Below are 19,464 nucleotides of genomic sequence, written 5' to 3' on the forward strand. Positions count from 1 at the left end.
GGAGTAATTCAGGAGAGACTAGAGAGGAGTAATTCAGGAGAGACTAGAGGGGATTAATTCAGGAGAGACTAGAGGGGAGTAATTCAGGAGAGACTAGAGAGGAGTAATTCAGGAGAGAGACTAGAGAGGAGTAATTCAGGAGAGAGACTAGAGAGGAGTAATTCAGGAGAGAGACTAGAGAGGAGTAATTCAGGAGAGAGACTAGAGAGGAGTAATTCAGGAGAGACAGAGAGGAGTAATTCAGGAGAGACTAGAGTGGAGTAATTCAGGAGATACTAGAGAGGAGTAATTCAGGAGAGACTAGAGAGGAGTAATTCAGGAGAGACTAGAGAGAAGTAATTCAGGAGAGATACTAGAGAGGAGTAATTCAGGAGAGACTAGAGAGGACTAATTCAGGAGAGACTAGAGGGGAGTAATTCAGGAGAGACTAGAGGGGAGTAATTCAGGATAGACTATAGAGGAGTAATTCAGGAGAGAGACTAGAGAGGAGTAATTCAGGAGAGACTAGAGAGGAGTAATTCAGGAGAGAGACTAGAGAGGAGTAATTCAGGAGAGAGACTAGAGAGGAGTAATTCAGGAGAGAGACTAGAGAGGAGTAATTCAGGAGACTCTAGAGAGGAGTAATTCAGGAGAGAGACTAGAGAGGAGTAATTCAGGAGAGAGACTAGAGAGGAGTAATTCAGGAGAGACTAGAGAGGAGTAATTCAGGAGAGACTAGAGTGGAGTAATTCAGGAGAGACTAGAGAGGATTAATTCAGGAGAGAGACTAGAGAGGAGTAATTCAGGAGAGAGACTAGAGAGGACTAATTCAGGAGAGAGACTAGAGAGGAGTAATTCAGGAGAGAGACTAGAGAGGAGTAATTCAGGAGAGACTAGAGAGGAGTAATTCAGGAGAGACTAGAGAGGAGTAATTCAGGAGAGACTAGAGAGGAGTAATTCAGGAGAGAGACTAGAGAGGAGTAATTCAGGAGAGAGACTAGAGAGGAGTAATTCAGGAGAGAGACTAGAGAGGAGGAATTCAGGAGAGACTAGAGAGGAGTAATTCAGGAGAGAATAGAGAGGAGTAATTCAGGAGAGACTAGAGAGGAGTAATTCAGGAGAGACTATAGAGGAGTAATTCAGGAGAGACTAGAGAGGAGTAATTCAGGAGAGACTAGAGAGGAGTAATTCAGGAGAGAGACTAGAGAGGAGTAATTCAGGAGAGAGACTAGAGAGGAGTAATTCAGGAGAGACTAGAGAGGAGTAATTCAGGAGAGACTAGAGGGGATTAATTCAGGAGAGACTAGAGGGGAGTAATTCAGGAGAGACTAGAGAGGAGTATTTCAGGAGAGAGACTAGAGAGGAGTAATTAAGGATAGAGACTAGAGAGGAGTAATTCAGGAGAGAGACTAGAGAGGAGTAATTCAGGAGAGACAGAGAGGAGTAATTCAGGAGAGACTAGAGAGGAGTAATTCAGGAGATACTAGAGAGGAGTAATTCAGGAGAGACTAGAGAGGAGTAATTCAGGAGAGACTAGAGAGGAGTAATTCAGGAGAGAGACTAGAGAGGAGTAATTCAGGAGAGAGACTAGAGAGGAGTAATTCAGGAGATACTAGAGAGGAGTAATTCAGGAGAGACTAGAGAGGAGTAATTCAGGAGAGACTAGAGAGAAGTAATTCAGGAGAGATACTAGAGAGGAGTAATTCAGGAGAGACTAGAGAGGAGTAATTCAGGAGAGACTAGAGGGGAGTAATTCAGGAGAGACTAGAGGGGAGTAATTCAGGAGAGACTATAGAGGAGTAATTCAGGAGAGAGACTAGAGAGGAGTAATTCAGGAGAGACTAGAGAGGAGTAATTCAGGAGAGAGACTAGAGAGGAGTAATTCAGGAGAGAGACTAGAGAGGAGTAATTCAGGAGAGAGACTAGAGAGGAGTAATTCAGGAGACTCTAGAGAGGAGTAATTCAGGAGAGAGACTAGAGAGGAGTAATTCAGGAGAGAGACTAGAGAGGAGTAATTCAGGAGAGACTAGAGAGGAGTAATTCAGGAGAGACTAGAGTGGAGTAATTCAGGAGAGACTAGAGAGGATTAATTCAGGAGAGAGACTAGAGAGGAGTAATTCAGGAGAGAGACTAGAGAGGAGTAATTCAGGAGAGAGACTAGAGAGGAGTAATTATGGAGAGACTAGAGAGGAGTAATTAAGGAGAGACTAGAGTGGAGTAATTCAGGAGAGACTAGAGAGGAGTAATTCAGGAGAGACTAGAGGGGATTAATTCAGGAGAGACTAGAGGGGAGTAATTCAGGAGAGACTAGAGAGGAGTAATTCAGGAGAGAGACTAGAGAGGAGTAATTCAGGAGAGAGACTAGAGAGGAGTAATTCAGGAGAGAGACTAGAGAGGAGTAATTCAGGAGAGACAGAGAGGAGTAATTCAGGAGAGACTAGAGAGGAGTAATTCAGGATATACTAGAGAGGAGTAATTCAGGAGAGACTAGAGAGGAGTAATTCAGGAGAGACTAGAGAGAAGTAATTCAGGAGAGATACTAGAGAGGAGTAATTCAGGAGAGACTAGAGAGGAGTAATTCAGGAGAGACTAGAGGGGAGTAATTCAGGAGAGACTAGAGGGGAGTAATTCAGGAGAGACTATAGAGGAGTAATTCAGGAGAGAGACTAGAGAGGAGTAATTCAGGAGAGACTAGAGAGGAGTAATTCAGGAGAGAGACTAGAGAGGAGTAATTCAGGAGAGAGACTAGAGAGGAGTAATTCAGGAGAGAGACTAGAGAGGAGTAATTCAGGAGACTCTAGAGAGGAGTAATTCAGGAGAGAGACTAGAGAGGAGTAATTCAGGAGAGAGACTAGAGAGGAGTAATTCAGGAGAGACTAGAGAGGAGTAATTCAGGAGAGACTAGAGTGGAGTAATTCAGGAGAGACTAGAGAGGATTAATTCAGGAGAGAGACTAGAGAGGAGTAATTCAGGAGAGAGACTAGAGAGGAGTAATTCAGGAGAGAGACTAGAGAGGAGAAATTCAGGAGAGAGACTAGAGAGGAGTAATTCAGGAGAGAGACTAGAGAGGAGTAATTCAGGAGAGACTAGAGAGGAGTAATTCAGGAGAGACTAGAGAGGAGTAATTCAGGAGAGACTAGAGAGGAGTAATTCAGGAGAGAGACTAGAGAGGAGTAATTCAGGAGAGAGACTAGAGAGGAGTAATTCAGGAGAGAGACTAGAGAGGAGGAATTCAGGAGAGACTAGAGAGGAGTAATTCAGGAGAGACTAGAGAGGAGTAATTCAGGAGAGACTAGAGAGGAGTAATTCAGGAGAGACTAGAGAGGAGTAATTCAGGAGAGAGACTAGAGAGGAGTAATTCAGGAGAGAGACTAGAGAGGAGTAATTCAGGAGAGACTAGAGAGGAGTAATTCAGGAGAGACTAGAGGGGATTAATTCAGGAGAGACTAGAGGGGAGTAATTCAGGAGAGACTAGAGAGGAGTAATTCAGGAGAGAGACTAGAGAGGAGTAATTAAGGATAGAGACTAGAGAGGAGTAATTCAGGAGAGAGACTAGAGAGGAGTAATTCAGGAGAGACAGAGAGGAGTAATTCAGGAGAGACTAGAGAGGAGTAATTCAGGAGATACTAGAGAGGAGTAATTCAGGAGAGACTAGAGAGGAGTAATTCAGGAGAGACTAGAGAGGAGAAATTCAGGAGAGAGACTAGAGAGGAGTAATTCAGGAGAGAGACTAGAGAGGAGTAATTCAGGAGAGACTAGAGAGGAGTAAATCAGGAGAGACTAGAGGGGAGTAATTCAGGAGAGACTAGAGAGGAGAAATTCAGGAGAGAGACTAGAGAGGAGTAATTCAGGAGAGACTAGAGAGGAGTAATTCAGGAGAGACTAGAGAGGAGTAATTCAGGAGAGAGACTAGAGAGGAGTAATTCAGGAGAGAGACTAGAGAGGAGTAATTCAGGAGAGAGATTAGAGAGGAGTAATTCAGGAGAGACTAGAGAGGAGTAATTCAGGAGAGAGACTAGAGAGGAGTAATTCAGGAGAGAGACTAGAGAGGAGTAATTCAGGAGAGACTAGAGAGGAGTAATTCAGGAGAGACTAGAGTGGAGTAATTCAGGAGAGACTAGAGAGGAGTAATTCAGGAGAGAGACTAGAGAGGAGTAATTCAGGCGAGAGACTAGAGAGAAGTAATTCAGGAGAGACTAGAGTGGAGTAATTCAGGAGAGACTAGAGAGGAGTAATTCAGGAGAGAGACTAGATAGGAGTAATTCAGGCGAGAGACTAGAGAGGAGTAATTCAGGAGAGAGACTAGAGAGGAGTAATTCAGGAGAGAGACTAGAGGGGAGAAATTCAGGAGAGAGACTAGAGAGGAGTAATTCAGGAGAGACTAGAGAGGAGTAATTCAGGAGAGACTAGAGAGGAGTAATTCAGGAGAGACTAGAGAGGAGTAATTCAGGAGAGACTAGAGAGGACTAATTCAGGAGAGAGACTAGAGAGGAGTAATTCAGGAGAGAGACTAGAGAGGAGTAATTCAGGAGAGAGACTAGAGAGGAGTAATTCAGGAGAGAGACTAGAGAGGAGTAATTCAGGAGAGAGACTAGAGAGGAGTAATTCAGGAGAGACAGAGAGGAGTAATTCAGGAGAGACTAGAGAGGAGTAATTCAGGAGATACTAGAGAGGAGTAATTCAGGAGAGACTAGAGAGGAGTAATTCAGGAGAGACTAGAGAGGAGTAATTCAGGAGAGAGACTAGAGAGGAGTAATTCAGGAGAGAGACTAGAGAGGAGTAATTCAGGAGAGACTAGAGAGGAGTAATTCAGGAGAGACTAGAGAGGAGTAATTCAGGAGAGACTAGAGGGGAGTAATTCAGGAGAGACTAGAGAGGAGAAATTCAGGAGAGAGACTAGAGAGGAGTAATTCAGGAGAGACTAGAGAGGAGTAATTCAGGAGAGACTAGAGAGGAGTAATTCAGGAGAGAGACTAGAGAGGAGTAATTCAGGAGAGAGACTAGAGAGGAGTAATTCAGGAGAGAGACTAGAGAGGAGTATTTCAGGAGAGACTAGAGAGGAGTAATTCAGGAGAGAGACTAGAGAGGAGTAATTCAGGAGAGAGACTAGAGAGGAGTAATTCAGGAGAGACTAGAGAGGAGTAATTCAGGAGAGACTAGAGTGGAGTAATTCAGGAGAGACTAGAGAGGAGTAATTCAGGAGAGAGACTAGAGAGGAGTAATTCAGGCGAGAGACTAGAGAGGAGTAATTCAGGAGAGAGACTAGAGAGGAGTAATTCAGGAGAGAGACTAGAGGGGAGAAATTCAGGAGAGAGACTAGAGAGGAGTAATTCAGGAGAGACTAGAGAGGAGTAATTCAGGAGAGACTAGAGAGGAGTAATTCAGGAGAGACTAGAGAGGAGTAATTCAGGAGAGACTAGAGAGGACTAATTCAGGAGAGAGACTAGAGAGGAGTAATTCAGGAGAGAGACTAGAGAGGAGTAATTCAGGAGAGAGACTAGAGGGGAGAAATTCAGGAGAGAGACTAGAGAGGAGTAATTCAGGAGAGACTAGAGAGGAGTAATTCAGGAGAGACTAGAGAGGAGTAATTCAGGAGAGACTAGAGAGGAGTAATTCAGGAGAGACTAGAGAGGACTAATTCAGGAGAGAGACTAGAGAGGAGTAATTCAGGAGAGAGACTAGAGCGGAGTAATTCAGGAGAGACTAGAGAGGAGTAATTCAGGAGAGAAACTAGAGAGGAGTAATTCAGGAGAGAGACTAGAGAGGAGTAATTCAGGAGAGAGACTAGAGAGGAGTAATTCAGGAGAGACTAGAGAGGAGAAATTCAGGAGAGAGACTAGAGAGGAGTAATTCAGGAGAGACTAGAGAGGAGTAATTCAGGAGAGACTAGAGAGGAGTAATTCAGGAGAGAGACTAGAGAGGAGTAATTCAGGAGAGAGACTAGAGAGGAGTAATTCAGGAGAGAGATTAGAGAGGAGTAATTCAGGAGAGACTAGAGAGGAGTAATTCAGGAGAGAGACTAGAGAGGAGTAATTCAGGAGAGAGACTAGAGAGGAGTAATTCAGGAGAGACTAGAGAGGAGTAATTCAGGAGAGACTAGAGTGGAGTAATTCAGGAGAGACTAGAGAGGAGTAATTCAGGAGAGAGACTAGAGAGGAGTAATTCAGGCGAGAGACTAGAGAGAAGTAATTCAGGAGAGACTAGAGTGGAGTAATTCAGGAGAGACTAGAGAGGAGTAATTCAGGAGAGAGACTAGATAGGAGTAATTCAGGCGAGAGACTAGAGAGGAGTAATTCAGGAGAGAGACTAGAGAGGAGTAATTCAGGAGAGAGACTAGAGGGGAGAAATTCAGGAGAGAGACTAGAGAGGAGTAATTCAGGAGAGACTAGAGAGGAGTAATTCAGGAGAGACTAGAGAGGAGTAATTCAGGAGAGACTAGAGAGGAGTAATTCAGGAGAGACTAGAGAGGACTAATTCAGGAGAGAGACTAGAGAGGAGTAATTCAGGAGAGAGACTAGAGAGGAGTAATTCAGGAGAGAGACTAGAGAGGAGTAATTCAGGAGAGAGACTAGAGAGGAGTAATTCAGGAGAGAGACTAGAGAGGAGTAATTCAGGAGAGACAGAGAGGAGTAATTCAGGAGAGACTAGAGAGGAGTAATTCAGGAGATACTAGAGAGGAGTAATTCAGGAGAGACTAGAGAGGAGTAATTCAGGAGAGACTAGAGAGGAGTAATTCAGGAGAGAGACTAGAGAGGAGTAATTCAGGAGAGAGACTAGAGAGGAGTAATTCAGGAGAGACTAGAGAGGAGTAATTCAGGAGAGACTAGAGAGGAGTAATTCAGGAGAGACTAGAGGGGAGTAATTCAGGAGAGACTAGAGAGGAGAAATTCAGGAGAGAGACTAGAGAGGAGTAATTCAGGAGAGACTAGAGAGGAGTAATTCAGGAGAGACTAGAGAGGAGTAATTCAGGAGAGAGACTAGAGAGGAGTAATTCAGGAGAGAGACTAGAGAGGAGTAATTCAGGAGAGAGACTAGAGAGGAGTATTTCAGGAGAGACTAGAGAGGAGTAATTCAGGAGAGAGACTAGAGAGGAGTAATTCAGGAGAGAGACTAGAGAGGAGTAATTCAGGAGAGACTAGAGAGGAGTAATTCAGGAGAGACTAGAGTGGAGTAATTCAGGAGAGACTAGAGAGGAGTAATTCAGGAGAGAGACTAGAGAGGAGTAATTCAGGCGAGAGACTAGAGAGGAGTAATTCAGGAGAGAGACTAGAGAGGAGTAATTCAGGAGAGAGACTAGAGGGGAGAAATTCAGGAGAGAGACTAGAGAGGAGTAATTCAGGAGAGACTAGAGAGGAGTAATTCAGGAGAGACTAGAGAGGAGTAATTCAGGAGAGACTAGAGAGGAGTAATTCAGGAGAGACTAGAGAGGACTAATTCAGGAGAGAGACTAGAGAGGAGTAATTCAGGAGAGAGACTAGAGCGGAGTAATTCAGGAGAGACTAGAGAGGAGTAATTCAGGAGAGAAACTAGAGAGGAGTAATTCAGGAGAGAGACTAGAGAGGAGTAATTCAGGAGAGAGACTAGAGAGGAGTAATTCAGGAGAGACTAGAGAGGAGAAATTCAGGAGAGAGACTAGAGAGGAGTAATTCAGGAGAGACTAGAGAGGAGTAATTCAGGAGAGACTAGAGAGGAGTAATTCAGGAGAGAGACTAGAGAGGAGTAATTCAGGAGAGAGACTAGAGAGGAGTAATTCAGGAGAGAGATTAGAGAGGAGTAATTCAGGAGAGACTAGAGAGGAGTAATTCAGGAGAGAGACTAGAGAGGAGTAATTCAGGAGAGAGACTAGAGAGGAGTAATTCAGGAGAGACTAGAGAGGAGTAATTCAGGAGAGACTAGAGTGGAGTAATTCAGGAGAGACTAGAGAGGAGTAATTCAGGAGAGAGACTAGAGAGGAGTAATTCAGGCGAGAGACTAGAGAGGAGTAATTCAGGAGAGACTAGAGTGGAGTAATTCAGGAGAGACTAGAGAGGAGTAATTCAGGAGAGAGACTAGATAGGAGTAATTCAGGCGAGAGACTAGAGAGGAGTAATTCAGGAGAGAGACTAGAGAGGAGTAATTCAGGAGAGAGACTAGAGGGGAGAAATTCAGGAGAGAGACTAGAGAGGAGTAATTCAGGAGAGACTAGAGAGGAGTAATTCAGGAGAGACTAGAGAGGAGTAATTCAGGAGAGACTAGAGAGGAGTAATTCAGGAGAGACTAGAGAGGACTAATTCAGGAGAGAGACTAGAGAGGAGTAATTCAGGAGAGAGACTAGAGAGGAGTAATTCAGGAGAGAGACTAGAGAGGAGTAATTCAGGAGAGAGACTAGAGAGGAGTAATTCAGGAGAGAGACTAGAGAGGAGTAATTCAGGAGAGACAGAGAGGAGTAATTCAGGAGAGACTAGAGAGGAGTAATTCAGGAGATACTAGAGAGGAGTAATTCAGGAGAGACTAGAGAGGAGTAATTCAGGAGAGACTAGAGAGGAGTAATTCAGGAGAGAGACTAGAGAGGAGTAATTCAGGAGAGAGACTAGAGAGGAGTAATTCAGGAGAGACTAGAGAGGAGTAATTCAGGAGAGACTAGAGAGGAGTAATTCAGGAGAGACTAGAGGGGAGTAATTCAGGAGAGACTAGAGAGGAGAAATTCAGGAGAGAGACTAGAGAGGAGTAATTCAGGAGAGACTAGAGAGGAGTAATTCAGGAGAGACTAGAGAGGAGTAATTCAGGAGAGAGACTAGAGAGGAGTAATTCAGGAGAGAGACTAGAGAGGAGTAATTCAGGAGAGAGACTAGAGAGGAGTATTTCAGGAGAGACTAGAGAGGAGTAATTCAGGAGAGAGACTAGAGAGGAGTAATTCAGGAGAGAGACTAGAGAGGAGTAATTCAGGAGAGACTAGAGAGGAGTAATTCAGGAGAGACTAGAGTGGAGTAATTCAGGAGAGACTAGAGAGGAGTAATTCAGGAGAGAGACTAGAGAGGAGTAATTCAGGCGAGAGACTAGAGAGGAGTAATTCAGGAGAGAGACTAGAGAGGAGTAATTCAGGAGAGAGACTAGAGGGGAGAAATTCAGGAGAGAGACTAGAGAGGAGTAATTCAGGAGAGACTAGAGAGGAGTAATTCAGGAGAGACTAGAGAGGAGTAATTCAGGAGAGACTAGAGAGGAGTAATTCAGGAGAGACTAGAGAGGACTAATTCAGGAGAGAGACTAGAGAGGAGTAATTCAGGAGAGAGACTAGAGCGGAGTAATTCAGGAGAGACTAGAGAGGAGTAATTCAGGAGAGAAACTAGAGAGGAGTAATTCAGGAGAGAGACTAGAGAGGAGTAATTCAGGAGAGAGACTAGAGAGGAGTAATTCAGGAGAGAGACTAGAGAGGAGTAATTCAGGAGAGAGACTAGAGAGGAGTAATTCAGGAGAGAGACTAGAGAGGAGTAATTCAGGAGAGAGACTAGAGAGGAGTAATTCAGGAGAGACTAGAGAGGAGTAATTCAGGAGAGAGACTAGAGAGGAGTAATTCAGGAGAGACTAGAGATGAGTAATTCAGGAGATACTAGAGAGGAGTAATTCAGGAGAGAGACAAGAGAGGAGTAATTCAGGAGAGAGACTAGAGAGGAGTAATTCAGGAGAGACTAGAGAGGAGTAATTCAGGAGAGAGACTAGAGAGGAGTAATTCAGGAGAGAGACTAGAGGGGAGCAATTCAGGAGAGAGACTAGAGAGGAGTAATTCAGGAGAGAGACTAGAGAGGAGTAATTCAGGAGAGACTAGAGAGGAGTAATTCAGGAGAGACTAGAGAGGAGTAATTCAGGAGAGACTAGAGAGGAGTAATTCAGGAGAGACTAGAGAGGAGTAATTCAGGAGAGAGACTAGAGAGGAGTAATTCAGGAGAGAGACTAGAGAGGAGTAATTCAGGAGAGACTAGAGAGGAGTAATTCAGGAGAGAGACTAGAGAGGAGTAATTCAGAAGAGACTAGAGAGGAGTAATTCAGGAGAGAGACTAGAGAGGAGTAATTCCGGAGAGACTAGAGAGGAGTAATTCAGGAGAGACTAGAGAGGAGTAATTCAGGAGAGAGACTAGAGAGGAGTAATTCAGGAGAGACTAGAGAGGAGTAATTCAGGAGAGACTAGAGAGGAGTATTTCAGGAGAGACTAGAGAGGACTAATTCAGGAGAGAGACTAGAGAGGAGTAATTCAGGAGAGAGACTAGAGCGGAGTAATTCAGGAGAGACTAGAGAGGAGTAATTCAGGAGAGAAACTAGAGAGGAGTAATTCAGGAGAGAGACTAGAGAGGAGTAATTCAGGAGAGAGACTAGAGAGGAGTAATTCAGGAGAGAGACTAGAGAGGAGTAATTCAGGAGAGAGACTAGAGAGGAGTAATTCAGGAGAGAGACTAGAGAGGAGTAATTCAGGAGAGAGACTAGAGAGGAGTAATTCAGGAGAGACTAGAGAGGAGTAATTCAGGAGAGAGACTAGAGAGGAGTAATTCAGGAGAGACTAGAGAGGAGTAATTCAGGAGAGACTAGAGAGGAGTAATTCAGGAGATACTAGAGAGGAGTAATTCAGGAGAGAGACTAGAGAGGAGTAATTCAGGAGAGAGACTAGAGAGGAGTAATTCAGGAGAGACTAGAGAGGAGTAATTCAGGAGAGAGACTAGAGAGGAGTAATTCAGGAGAGAGACTAGAGGGGAGCAATTCAGGAGAGAGACTAGAGAGGAGTAATTCAGGAGAGAGACTAGAGAGGAGTAATTCAGGAGAGACTAGAGAGGAGTAATTCAGGAGAGACTAGAGAGGAGTAATTCAGGAGAGACTAGAGAGGAGTAATTAAGGAGAGCCTAGAGAGGAGTAATTCAGGAGAGAGACTAGAGAGGAGTAATTCAGGAGAGACTAGAGAGGAGCAATTCAGGAGAGAGACTAGAGAGGAGTAATTCAGGAGAGACTAGAGAGGAGTAATTCAGGAGAGAGACTAGAGAGGAGTAATTCCGGAGAGACTAGAGAGGAGTAATTCAGGAGAGACTAGAGAGGAGTAATTCAGGAGAAAGACTAGAGAGGAGTAATTCAGGAGAGACTAGAGAGGAGTAATTCAGGAGAGACTATAGAGGAGTAATTCAGGAGAGACTAGAGAGGAGTAATTCAGGAGAGACTAGAGAGGAGTAATTCAGGAGAGAGACTAGAGAGGAGTAATTCAGGAGAGAGACTAGAGGGGAGTAATTCAGGAGAGAGACTAGAGGGGAGTAATTCAGGAGAGACTAGAGAGGAGTAATTCAGGAGAGAGACTAGAGAGGAGTAATTCAGGAGAGAGACTAGAGAGGAGTAATTCAGGAGAGAGACTAGAGAGGAGTAATTCAGGAGAGAGACTAGAGGGGAGTAATTCAGGAGAGAGACTAGAGAGGAGTAATTCAGGAGAGAGACTAGAGAGGAGTAATTCAGGAGAGAGACTAGAGAGGAGTAATTCAGGAGAGACTAGAGAGGAGTAATTCAGGAGAGACTAGAGAGGAGTAATTCAGGAGAGAGACTAGAGAGGAGTAATTCAGGAGAGAGACTAGAGAGGAGTAATTCAGGAGAGAGAGGAGTAATTCAGGAGAGACTAGAGAGGAGTAATTCAGGAGAGACTAGAGGGGAGTAATTCAGGAGAGACTAGAGAGGAGAAATTCAGGAGAGAGACTAGAGAGGAGTAATTCAGGAGAGACTAGAGAGGAGTAATTCAGGAGAGACTAGAGAGGAGTAATTCAGGAGAGAGACTAGAGAGGAGTAATTCAGGAGAGAGACTAGAGAGGAGTAATTCAGGAGAGAGACTAGAGAGGAGTAATTCAGGAGAGACTAGAGAGGAGTAATTCAGGAGAGAGACTAGAGGGGAGTAATTCAGGAGAGAGACTAGAGAGGAGTAATTCAGGAGAGACTAGAGAGGAGTAATTCAGGAGAGACTAGAGTGGAGTTATTCTGGAGAGATACTAGAGAGGAGTAATTCAGGAGAGACTAGAGAGGAGTAATTCAGGAGAGACTAGAGAGGAGTGATTCAGGAGAGACTAGAGAGGAGTAATTCAGGAGAGAGACTAGAGAGGAGTAATTCAGGAGAGAGACTAGAGGGGAGTAATTCAGGAGAGAGACTAGAGAGGAGTAATTCAGGAGAGAGACTAGAGAGGAGTAATTCAGGAGAGAGACTAGAGAGGAGTAATTCAGGAGAGACTAGAGAGGAGTAATTCAGGAGAGAGACTAGAGAGGAGTAATTCAGGAGAGACTAGAGAGGAGTAATTCAGGAGAGACTAGAGAGGAGTAATTCAGGAGAGAGACTAGAGAGGAGTAATTCAGGAGAGAGACTAGAGAGGAGTAATTCAGGAGAGAGACTAGAGGGGAGTAATTCAGGAGAGAGACTAGAGAGGAGTAATTCAGGAGAGAGACTAGAGAGGAGTAATTCAGGAGAGACTAGAGAGGAGTAATTCAGGAGAGACTAGAGAGGAGTAATTCAGGAGAGAGACTAGAGAGGAGTAATTAAGGAGAGAGACTAGAGAGGAGTAATTCAGGAGAGAGACTAGAGAGGAGTAATTCAGGAGAGACTAGAGAGGAGTAATTCAGGAGAGACTAGAGAGGAGTAATTCAGGAGAGACTAGAGAGGAGTAATTCAGGAGAGAGACTAGAGAGGAGTAATTCAGGAGAGAGACTAGAGAGGAGTAATTCAGGAGAGAGACTAGAGAGGAGTAATTCAGGAGAGAGACTAGGGGGATTTCGGCCATCCATTAGCTGTCTGTTTGATGTGTCTGTAAAACACAACTTTCTGTCGTTAGTGGTGAGTGTGTCTGCGTGCGTGAGACTGTGTGTGTCTCTCTGCTGTGTAATGCAGAGTTAATTAAAACAGTGAAACAACCCAGGAAGCAGAGAATGTTACCTACCAATCTACACCATCATACTGTTGTCAACTTTCATATGAAACACTTGTCTTAGGAAAAAATGTGCTGGTGAATCTAATACACTATATACAAACAGGATGCCAGTAGTAAACTATATACAAACAGGATGCCAGTAGTAAACTATATACAAACAGGATGCCAGTAGTAAACTATATACAAACAGGATGCCAGTAGTAAACTATATACAAACAGGATGCCAGTAGTAAACTATATACAAACAGGATGCCAGTAGTAAACTATATACAAACAGGATGCCAGTAGTAAACTATATACAAACAGGATGCCATTTCAGAGGAGGCCAGAGGAGGCCAGGAGAGACCAGAGGAGGCCAGGAGAGACCAGAGGAGGCCAGCAGATACCAGAGGAGGCCAGGAGAGACCAGAAGAGGCCAGCAGAGACCATAGGAGGCCAGCAGAGACCAGAGGAGGCCAGCAGAGACCAGAGGAGGCCAGGAGAGGCCAGAAGAGGCCAGAAGAGACCAGAGGAGGCCAGGAGAGGCCAAAAGAGGCCAGAAGAGGCCAGCAGAGACCAGAGGAGGCCAGCAGAGTCCAGAGGAGGCCAGCAGAGACCAGAGGAGGCCAGGAGAGACCAGAGGAGGCCAGGAGAGATCAGAGGAGGCCAGGAGAGATCAGAGGAGGCCAGGAGAGATCAAAGGAGGCCAGAAGAGGCCAGCAGAGACCAGAGGAGGCCAGGAGAGATCAGAGGATGCCAGCAGAGACCAACAGAGCCCAGGAGAGGCCAGAGGCCAGAAGAGGCCAGAAGAGGCCAGAGGAGGCCAGAAGAGGCCAGAGAGACAGTAAAGAGAGAGGAGGAGGGGAGGGGAGGTGAGGGTAAGGTGGTACTATACCTCTGTTGTTGATGTTTGTAGGTTCTGAGGAGGCGATGTGGGGTCTAGGGGGACGGTGGTGCCTGGTGGGGCGGGGGGCATGGGTGGTGGATGGAGGGAAGGTGGTGGGGACGTCTGGCGGGACGCGGACATACACACACATATAGTCAGGCACACAGGTATGCAGGCACACACACACACACACACACACACACACACACACACACACACACACACACACACACACATACACACACACACACACACACACACACACACACACACACACACACACACACACGAAACAAGAAAGAAAATAAACTCAAGGTGAAAACACAAATACAAACATATAAACACAAAACAAGGGATGAGAAATTCACTTGAAAAGGGTTAAAGATACACTACATGACCAAAAGTATCTGGACAGCTGCTCATCGAACATCTCATTCCAAAATCATGGGCATTAATATGGAGTTGGTCCCCCTTCGCTGCTATAACAGCCTCCACTCTTCTGGGAAGGCTTTCCACTAGATGATGGAACATTGCTGCTATAACAGCCTCCACTCTTCTGGGAAGGCTTTCCCACTAGATGTTGGAACATTGCTGCTATAACAGCCTCCACTTTTCTGGGAAGGCTTTCCACTAGACGTTGGAACATTGCTGCTATAACAGCCTCCACTCTTCTGGGAGGGAAGGCTTTCCACTAGATGTTGGAACATTGCTGATATAACAGCCTCCACTCTTCTGGGAAGGCTTTCCATTAGATGTTGGAACATTGCTGCTATAACAGCCTCCACTCTTCTGGGAAGGCTTTCCACTAGATGTAGGAACATTGCTGCTATAACAGCCTCCACTCTTCTGGGAAGGCTTTCTACTAGATGTTGGAACATTGCTGCTATAACAGCCTCTACTCTTCTGGGAAGGCTTTCCACTAGATGTTGGAACATTGCTGCTATAACAGCCTCCACTCTTCTGGGAAGGCTTTCCACTAGATGTTGGAACATTGCTGCTATAACAGCCTCCACTCTTCTGGGAAGGCTTTCCACTAGATGTTGGAACATTGCTGCTATAACAGCCTCCACTCTTCTGGGAAGGATTTCCACTAGATGTTGGAATATTGCTGCTATAACAGCCTCCACTCTTCTGGAAAGGCTTTCCACTAGATGTTGGAACATTGCTGCTATAACAGCCTCCACTCTTCTGGGAAGGCTTTCCACTAGATGTTGGAACATTGCTGCCATAACAGCCTCCACTCTTCTGGGAAGGCTTTTCACTAGATGTAGGAACAATGCTGCTATAACAGCCTCCACTCTTCTGGGAAGGCTTTCCACTAGATGATGGAACATTGCTGCTATAACAGTCTCCACTCTTCTGGGAAGGCTTTCCGCTAGATGTAGGAACATTGCTGCTATAACAGCCTCCACTCTTCTGGGAAGGCTTTCCACTAGATGTTGGAACATTGCTGCTATAACAGCCTCCACTCTTCTGGGAAGGCTTTCCACTAGATGTTGGAACATTGCTGCTATAACAGCCTCCACTCTTCTGGGAAGGCTTTCCACTAGATGTTGGAACATTGCTGCTATAACAGCCTCCACTCTTCTGGGAAGGCTTTCCACTAGATGTTGGAACATTGCTGCTATAACAGCCTCCACTCTTCTGGGAAGGCTTTCCACTAGATGTTGGAACATTGCTGCTATAACAGCCTCCACTCTTCTGGGAAGGCTTTCCACTAGATGTTGGAACATTGCTGCTATAACAGCCTCCACTCTTCTGGGAAGGCTTTCTACTAGATGTTGGAACATTGCTGCTATAACAGCCTCCAATCTTCTCGGAAGGTTTTCCACTAGATGTTGGAACATTGCTGCTATAACAGCCTCCACTCTTCTGGGAAGGCTTTCCATTAGATGTTGGAACATTGCTGCTATAACAGCCTCCACTCTTCTGGGAAGGCTTTCCACTAGATGTTGGAACATTGCTGCTATAACAGCCTCCACTCTTCTGGGAAGGCTTTCTACTAGATGTTGGAACATTGCTGCTATAACAGCCTCCACTCTTCTGGGAAGGCTTTCCACTAGATGTTGGAACATTGCTGCGGGGATTTGCTTCCATTCAGCCACAAGAGCATTAGTGATGTTGGGCGATTAGGTCTGGCTCGCAGTCAGTATTCCAATTCATCCCAAAGAGGTTCGATGGGGTTGAGGTCAGGGCTAAAATCATCTAGAATGTCATTGTATGATGTAGCGTGAAGATTTCCCTTCACTGGAACAAAGGGGCCCGAACCATGAAAAACAGCCCCAGACCATTATTCCTCCTCCACCAAACTTTACAGTTGGCACTATGCATCAGGGCGAGTAGCGTTCTCCTGGCATCCGCCAAACCCAGATTTGTCCGTCGGACTACCAGATGGTGAAGCGTGATTCATCACTCCAGAGAACGTGTTTCCACTGCTCCAGAGTCCAATGGCGGCGAGCTTTACACCACTCCAGCCGACGCTGGGCATTGCACATGGTGATCTTAGGCTTGTGTGCGGCTGCTCGGCCATGGAAACCCATTTCATGAAGCTCCCTACGAACAGTTATTGTGCTGATGTTGCTTCCAGAGGAGGTTTGGAACTTTTTGTTGCTGAGAAATGTCCTATACAAGCAGATGAGCTTAGTGATTTCCATTAAATTCACAGAAAACGTACACACATATTACAGTTCTGTTACATGCATTGGTCAAACCTGAGGTCACATCGTCAAAACTCTTCACACGCGAAACAGAAGTGTATGTGGACCAAACTGTGATTCCTTTTTTCATTGCTTTCACACATAATGCATTGAAAGACCACATTCTCTCTGAAATCCATGACCTCCGTTCTCATTCGTACTCCACCACCTGCTAAACTATATATCTGCAGCACACGTTTTTACAAACGCTAACACACCGTGTCCAAAAACGGTTAAAAACACATTCAAAACAGAATGATGGCAAATGTCGTGCATTTCTGCAGTAACCAGATTGAAACTGATAGAAAATCTCAGCAGCCTATTTAATCATTTCAAAACACAGCTCATTGTCAGTTGAAAGCCTACCCAAGTGTCCTGTTTTTAGCCTCGTTACCAAAATCCCATAAAAGACAACGACTTCGGGAATGATTTAGTTCGGAAACATGGATAAAGGAAGACAGGTTGGTGGGGAGAGAAGAGTGGCAGGGAGAGGGAGAATGTGTAGAGGACAACGGAGAGGAAGACAGGTTGGTGGGGGAGAGAAGAGTGGCAGGGAGAGGGAGAATGTGTAGAGGACAACGGAGAGGAAGACAGGTTGGTGGGGGAAAGAAGAGTGACAGGGAGAGGGAGAATGTGTTGGAGGACAACGGAGAGGAAGACAGGTTGGTGGGGAAAGAAGAGTGGCAGGGAGAGGGAGAATGTGTAGAGGACAACGGAGAGGAAGACAGGTTGGTGGGGGAAAGAAGAGTGACAGGGAGAGGGAGAATGTGTTGGAGGACAACGGAGAGGAAGACAGGTTGGTGGGGAAAGAAGAGTGGCAGGGAGAGGGAGAATGTGTAGAGGACAACGGAGAGGAAGACAGGTTGGTGGGGGAGAGAAGAGTGGCAGGGAGAGGGAGAATGTGTAGAGGACAACGGAGAGGAAGACAGGTTGGTGGGGAAAGAAGACTGGCAGGGAGAGGGAGAATGTGTGGAGGACAACGGAGAGGAAGACAGGTTGGTGGGGAAAGGAGAGTGGCAGGGAGAGGGAGAATGTGTAGAGGACAACAGAGACGAAGACAGGTTGGTGGGGAAAGAAGAGTGGCAGGGAGAGGGAGAATGTGTAGAGGACAACGGAGAGGAAGACAGGTTGGTGGGGAAAGAAGAGTGGCAGGGAGAGGGAGAATGTGTAGAGGACAACGGAGAGGAAGACAGGTTGGTGGGGAAAGAAGACTGGCAGGGAGAGGGAGAATGTGTAGAGGACAACGGAGAGGAAGACAGGTTGGTGGGGAAAGAAGAGTGGCAGGGAGAGGGAGAATGTGTAGAGGACAACGGAGAGGAAGACAGGTTGGTGGGGAGAAGAGTGGCAGGGAGAGGGAGAATGTGTAGAGGACAACGGAGAGGAAGACAGGTTAGTGGGGGAAAGAAGAGTGACAGGGAGAGGGAGAATGTGTAGAGGACAACGGAGAGGAAGACAGGTTGGTGGAAAGAAGAGTGACAGGGAGAGGGAGAATGTGTGGAGGACAACGGAGAGGAAGACAGGTTGGTGGGGGAAAGAAGAGTGGCAGGGAGAGGGAGAATGTGTAGAGGACAACGGAGAGGAAGACAGGTTGGTGGGGGAGAGAAGAGTGACAGGGAGAGGGAGAATGTGTGGAGGACCACGGAGAGGAAGACAGGTTGGTGGGGAAAGAAGAGTGGCAGGGAGAGGGAGAATGTGTAGAGGACAACGGAGAGGAAGACAGGTTGGTGGGGGAAAGAAGAGTGACAGGGAGAGGGAGAATGTGTAGAGGACAACGGAGAGGAAGACAGGTTGGTGGGGAAAGAAGAGTGGCAGGGAGAGGGAGAATGTGTAGAGGACAACGGAGAGGAAGACAGGTTGGTGGGGGAAAGAAGAGTGACAGGGAGAGGGAGAATGTGTAGAGGACAACGGAGAGGAAGACAGGTTGGTGGGGAAAGAAGAGTGGCAGGGAGAGGGAGAATGTGTAGAGGACAACGGAGAGGAAGACAGGTTGGAGGGGGAGAGAAGAGTGGCAGGGAGAGGGAGAATGTGTAGAGGACAACGGAGAGGAAGACAGGTTGGTGGGGGAGAGAAGAGTGGCAGGGAGAGGGAGAATGTGTAGAGGACAACGGAGAGGAAGACAGGTTGGTGGGGAGAGAAGAGTGGCAGGGAGAGGGAGAATGCACGGAGGACAACGGAGAGGAAGACAGGTTGGTGGAGAAAGAAGAGTGGCAGGGAGAGGGAGAATGCATGGAGGACAACGGAGAGGAAGACAGGTTGGTGGGGAGAGAAGAGTGGCAGGGAGAGGGAGAATGCAAGGAGGACAACGGAGAGGAAGACAGGTTGGTGGAGAAAGAAGAGTGGCAGGGAGAGGGAGAATGTGTGGGGGACAACGGAGAGGAAGACAGGTTGGTGGGGGAGAGAAGAGTGGCAGGGAGAGGGAGAATGTGTAGAGGACAACGGAGAGGAAGACAGGTTGGTGAGGAAAGAAGACTGGCAGGGAGAGGGAGAATGCATGGAGGACAACGGAGAGGAAGACAGGTTGGTGGGGGAAAGAAGAGTGGCAGGGAGAGGGAGAATGTGTGGAGGACAACGGAGAGGAAGACAGGTTGGTGGGGGAGAGAAGAGTGGCAGGGAGAGGGAGAATGTGTAGAGGACAACGGAGAGGAAGACAGGTTGGTGAGGAAAGAAGACTGGCAGGGAGAGGGAGAATGCATGGAGGACAACGGAGAGGAAGACAGGTTGGTGGGGGAAAGAAGAGTGGCAGGGAGAGGGAGAATGTGTGGAGGACAAACGAGAGGAAGACCAAGAGCGGTTGGTCTCTGGTGAGATAAAGGACCACAATTATTGACCGTGTTGTAAACCTCTCTTTGAGAGAGGCCGTTTTAAGGGAACCAACCAGCGTTCAACAGTTGCATCAATAGTACGAATCTTCCGGCAAAACAACAGGTGAAATGTGTCCAGTGATAATTGAACTACACATTACAGTATGTTCACATTTTTACATGTACTGACATTTTGAAATATATTGATTGGTTTG

The 19,464-nt window shown here is 46.2% G+C and overlaps 1 protein-coding gene across 2 annotated transcripts in view; it reads right to left on the reverse strand.

The window, feature by feature from the left end:
* LOC129867902 (cell adhesion molecule 2-like) overlaps positions 1-19,464 on the reverse strand; it is a 172,294-nt gene that overhangs the window by 59,959 nt on the left and 92,871 nt on the right. Inside the window, exon 6 of one of the 2 annotated variants that reach the window (XM_055941374.1) lies at positions 13,762-13,875. The exons of the other annotated variant lie outside the window; for it this stretch is intronic. Within the exon in view, the coding sequence (XP_055797349.1) occupies positions 13,762-13,875 (114 nt within the window). The remainder of the gene's footprint in view (positions 1-13,761; positions 13,876-19,464) is intronic. 2 annotated transcript variants of the gene reach the window in all.

The sequence above is a fragment of the Salvelinus fontinalis genome, chromosome 13, assembly GCF_029448725.1.
Source record: "Salvelinus fontinalis isolate EN_2023a chromosome 13, ASM2944872v1, whole genome shotgun sequence".
NCBI lineage: Eukaryota > Metazoa > Chordata > Actinopteri > Salmoniformes > Salmonidae > Salvelinus > Salvelinus fontinalis.